Source organism: Babylonia areolata, chromosome 2 (genome assembly GCF_041734735.1).
Source record: "Babylonia areolata isolate BAREFJ2019XMU chromosome 2, ASM4173473v1, whole genome shotgun sequence".
In the NCBI taxonomy this organism is placed as follows: Eukaryota; Metazoa; Mollusca; class Gastropoda; order Neogastropoda; family Buccinidae; genus Babylonia; species Babylonia areolata.
Window position 1 is genome coordinate 42,216,288 of NC_134877.1, and position 5,000 is coordinate 42,221,287.

Consider the following 5,000-nt stretch of genomic DNA (forward strand, 5'->3'; position numbering starts at 1 on the left):
GATATCAACAAGAAATCTGTTTTACAAGTGGTAAAGGATCGTGGTGAATTATTTTCTATATTCCAACGTATTTTTTGTTTCATCTTTGTGGGAATAATAATAATTATGGATGTCGTCGTTGTCGCTAAGCACATGTTCCACGACGGATTTTATCCACTTTCCAGATGCATCCACGTGTTGTTCTGAACTGGGGTGTTTTTGAAATGACCACGTGGTTGACAAGATTCTCATTGGATTTATGTGGTACCAGTATCTCTGTGTACAGAACATGTGATATGTGAATACAGTGACCGATCACATGTGTTCTTCGGTGACAGCATTATTCTTTTTTGTTCAGATGTGATTATGTGAAAGGTTTGTAAGTCGCATTTCGTTTTTCGTGTGTGCAAGACTGTTTGCTTGCTTGAAGGTATCCAGTTCCTAATGAGGTACTTAGTGAATATATAGCTTAAAAAGTCAATTGAACTATAGATATGTGTTGAGAGGTAGCTCGTGAAAAAAACGTTTGAGCTATAGGAACAAGTCTTTCTTTAGACAACTGAAAAATTAGTCGAAATTCATGGACCGATGATAAAAGTGTTTGATAGATTATCAGATCCATCTATGTATGCCTTTTAGTTTCCATTGTCCTTCTGCTCCACTTTCTCCGTCTCCATCGTCTCCTCCCCCAATTTTTTCTTCTTGTTGTTCTTGTTCTCATTTTTGTTCTTGTTCTTGTTGTTCTCATTTTTGTTCTTGTTCTTGTTGTTCTCATTTTTGTTCTTGTTGTTGTTGTTGTCGTTGTCGTTATTGTTGTTGTTTTTCTCCTTGTTGTTGTTCTTCTTCTTGTTATGATTCTTCTTCTGATTGTTCTGATTCTGAATCTGAATCTGAATCTGATTCTTGCTCTTCTCGTTCAATAGCACTACATCGCTCTTTAAGTGTCATTTTTTTAGAAGTCACTGAAGCATTTCCAGACTGTACAACGACAAAAAATAAATGAATGTAACTAACAGTAGAATAAAATGATTATAGGTAAATGATGCTACAGCTGCAAATGTCTATAAATCTTAAGCATTATGCAATGGCATTAGTTATTGGCGTGTGCTGTAACTTTTCTTGGTTTTAGGGAAACAACAATACTTTCTGCCAAATCCTTACGTGAAATAATATCTCCCTTGACACTACTTCAATTAGCTCTCACTCAGGAATGCTTGTATTTCAGTGTACCAGGCATTTCTCGACTGACTGGAGTCATACCAGTCAAATCCTACGGCTAAATAAGTGAATATGTGATAAAGGCAAAAGGAATTATTGTAGATTTAAAAATAGTGATTACCTTGTTCTGGTGACATCAAACAATATAGCAGTGCTGCAGCTTTTGAAATCGATTTCAGAGCTAACATGTAATTAAAACGTGTGCTATATCATAAATATTGCATAATCAGGATAACGCACTGTTGGAAACCTCAACTATATTTTAACAAAACAGTGCAGTCACTAAGCAAGGAAGACACAGTATGTTAACAGTCTGAACATGTTGCTCAATATTCTGTGATCTCTTGTTTTGTTCATCACTGATCACTTTTTCTTTATGATTACAGTCGGTGCAGCTCAGCGAGTGATGACCTAACTGGGAGCAGCGTTCAGACGAAGTGCAGAAAGTAAAGAAAAGAAAGAAAGAAAGAAAAAAAAGCAAAAAAAAAAAAAAAAAAGAGCAGAAAACCTCAACGACAAAGGCGTGAGCACGCAGCCTTGGGGTCCAGCACGGTTGTCACGTGCGCGTGCCCGTCCTAAGCCGTCACCCTGTCGCCCTCCGCCCAGCTCTCTGCCTGCCCCCCTGCCCACCTTCACCGCCTCCCCAGGCCCTTCCTCCTCGCCTCCCTCGTCATCATCGTCGTCATCATGACTGGGGTCACAGCTGCTGCCATCGCTGCCGTCATCATTGCTGTCGGGGCCAGCAGCTCGGAGAACAGCGGGGAGGGGGTGGAGGAAGGGGGCGGTGGTGGTGGGGGTGGGGGAGGAGGGGGCGGGTACCACGTGATGGGGGACGGGGTGGGCAACGTGACGGACGAGGTGGTGGCGGTGGTGACGGGGCTGCTGCACACGGTGACGCCGGCTTCCCTCCGACAGGCCAGCAACAACTCCAGGAGCCTTCATGCTTTCTCCTCTTCCTCCTCCTCTTCCTCTACCATGTCCCCGCGCAACGACAGCGCTGGCAATACCACCCCCACCTCCTCCTCCTCCGGCCCCCCGCCCCCTCAGAGACCCGAGTCTCCTTACGAGGTGTGGGCCCAGGTGCTGATCGCCGTCATCCTAGGGGCGCTCATCGTGGGCACAATCATCGGCAACTGCCTGGTCTGCATCTCTGTGGCCATCGTCAAGAGACTGCGGACCCCTTCCAACCTCCTGATCGTGTCGCTGGCCGTGGCCGATCTCCTGGTGGCCATCCTGGTGATGCCCTTGACGGCCACGCACCAGATCTACGGGGGCTGGGTGCTGGGGCCCTCAGTGTGCGACATGTGGACCACCACGGACGTGCTGCTCTGCACGGCCTCCATCCTCAACCTGTGCGTCATCAGCGTGGACCGCTACCTGGTCATCACCAGGCCCTTCCAGTATGCCATGAGGCGCACGCCCCGGAGGATGGCCCTGATGATCACCATCGTGTGGGTCCTGTCCGCCGTCATCTCCGTGCCCCCCATCTTCGGCCTGAAGACGCCGCACCAGCCCTACGACTGTTACATCAGCCTGGACATCGGCTACCAGATTTATGCAACGCTGTGTGCCTTCTACCTGCCGCTCTTCGTCATGATCTTCGTCTACTTCAAGATCTGGCTGGTGTCCTCCAAGATCGCCAAGGCAGAGGCCCGCTCCAAGGTGGGCAGCTTCGACAAAGGGGAGCACCTGCAGGTGGGCCGCCCGACTCCCAGAGACTCCAACGCCAGCCAGTACCTGCCCAACGGCACCCTGCTTGGGGTCCGGGCCCAGCACAACGGGGGAGGAGGCGACGGGGACGAGGCCTCTCTGGAGATCTTGCCCAAGACGACGGAGAACTCGGACAGGTTGAAGCGGCGGCGTTTTACCATCCGCAACCTGATCCCTCGCTCCGCCCGCATGTCCAGCTCAAAGGAGCGCAAGGCCACCAAGACGCTGGGCATCATCATGGGCTGCTTCACGCTGTGCTGGCTGCCCTTCTTCATCCTGGCCCTGGTCAAAACGTTCTGTGGCCAGTCGTGCCAGGTGCCCACCTGGCTGGACAGCATTCTCCTGTGGCTGGGCTACGCCAACAGCTTCCTCAACCCCGTCATCTACGCCCGCTTCAACCGGGAGTTCCGGACTCCCTTCAAGGAGATCCTGCTCTTCCGCTGCAAGGGCATCAACACGCGCATGCGCAGTGAGAGCTACGTGGAACAGTACGGGGGCGGCGACCCCCGGAACAGTTTGCGGCCTCCCATGGACTGTATTGTGCGCTACAACAGCCAGGGACAGACTGTCGTCCACATCGGCAATGGCTCGGCCAACTCGCAGTCTGAGACCAAGATCTAATGTTCGGTTTGTTGGACCTTTTTTTTTTCTAACTTTCATCACAACTTTTCCCTTAAAAGAAAAAAAAAAAAGACGTTGACGCTGATTTTTAAAAGAAAATATTGATTGTTTGACTTCGCTTCCGATTTTTTTCTCGACAAAAATGACTTAACTAGATGCGTTACTGTGATGACGTTTATTTTTCCCCATTACGCGTTTTCGCCATTACACACAAAAAAATCTTTTGTTTGTGATATGTGATCATTAGATAGTTAACATTTGAAAACAAAGCGCTCACTCCAAATATGTCAATAATGGAACTGAGATTACTTTCCTTCGATGATGGTTTTTTTGAGTGTTCTTCCACCACCTTTTACAAATGACGAAATGATACGACTTTTTTTTTCGTTCGTTTGTTTGTTTGTTGGTTAGTTTGATGTACGTACCTGAACCAACCTCAGTCCAGCTGCATAATGCGATATCTTGCCCATGGTTTACGTACGGCCCTGGCTTTCCACGTTGCTGTTAGACAGTGTGGCTGACTCGTCTTTGGCTGGGCAGAATTGTAGTGGAAGAGGAAGAAGGATTAGGAGTGAGTGGATGGACTTGTAGCAAGTGATTCATCGGCTGTGATACCCTTTCTCCCCCCCCCCCCACTCCCTCAGTGCCCCTCCCCCCGGCCCCCCTCACCACCACATCCACCCCCCTTCTTTCCCCCAATCTGACTCCCACCCCTTCCCCCAGTCCCTGAAATACAACCAAAACAACCATGTATATTTCAAAGGAGTACCAGTTGTTGCTGTTCAGTGCACCGATCTTTCGCTTGGAGGTCGTGTCAACTCTCCCCCCCCCCCACCCCCCATCTCCCCTACCGCACACACACACACCTGGCCCCCATCCCCTCCCGGATGTATGTATAAACAGCTGCTATTCAAGTATATCAAAACATGCAACCAGCAAATCAAATTACCCAGCCGCTCAAAGTGAGGCGACACAGCACTGCGCAACTTATCACAACACAACACAACACAACACAACACAACACAACGTGACACAACACAATGCAGCAGAACCAAATGCAGCACAACGGCAAAACAGCGCAACGCAGCACAACACAAAACAATGCGACGCAACACAATGCAGCAGAACCAAATGCAGCACAACGGCAAAACAGCGCAACGTACACAACACAACAGAACACAGGCATAGCACAACGCCCAATGTAAGGCAACGCAACGCTGCACAACAACACAAACACAGCGTAACGCAACGTAACGTAATGGAACACACAACGCAACATAGTACAACACAGCAAATCACACGATTCAGGCAAGCAAGCAAAGGAGGAAACAAACCTCAGACCCAGTCAGAGCAACTAGTTGCCAACAGCTTCAAATAATATAAACAAACAATAGAAATGTAGGAAGTAATACACCAACGCTCAGTAACATCAACACATCAGACTTTTGTGGACAAAGTGATATATATATATA

At 48.5% G+C, this 5,000-nt stretch overlaps 1 protein-coding gene across 5 annotated transcripts in view; it reads left to right on the plus strand.

Moving 5' to 3' along the window:
- Nucleotides 1-4,285, plus strand: part of LOC143301504 (5-hydroxytryptamine receptor 1D-like) — a 167,665-nt gene extending 163,380 nt beyond the window's left edge. For 3 of the 5 annotated variants that reach the window (XM_076615835.1, XM_076615851.1, XM_076615868.1), the window contains one exon: nt 1,584-4,285. In XM_076615835.1, the coding sequence (XP_076471950.1) occupies nt 1,885-3,528 (1,644 nt within the window). In that variant the 5' untranslated portion in view covers nt 1,584-1,884 and the 3' untranslated portion in view covers nt 3,529-4,285. Of the gene's footprint in view, nt 355-1,583 lie in introns of all 5 variants that reach the window. The other 2 variants (XM_076615858.1, XM_076615846.1) reach the window with 1 other exon arrangement.
- The last annotated feature ends 715 nt before the right edge of the window (nt 4,286-5,000 follow it).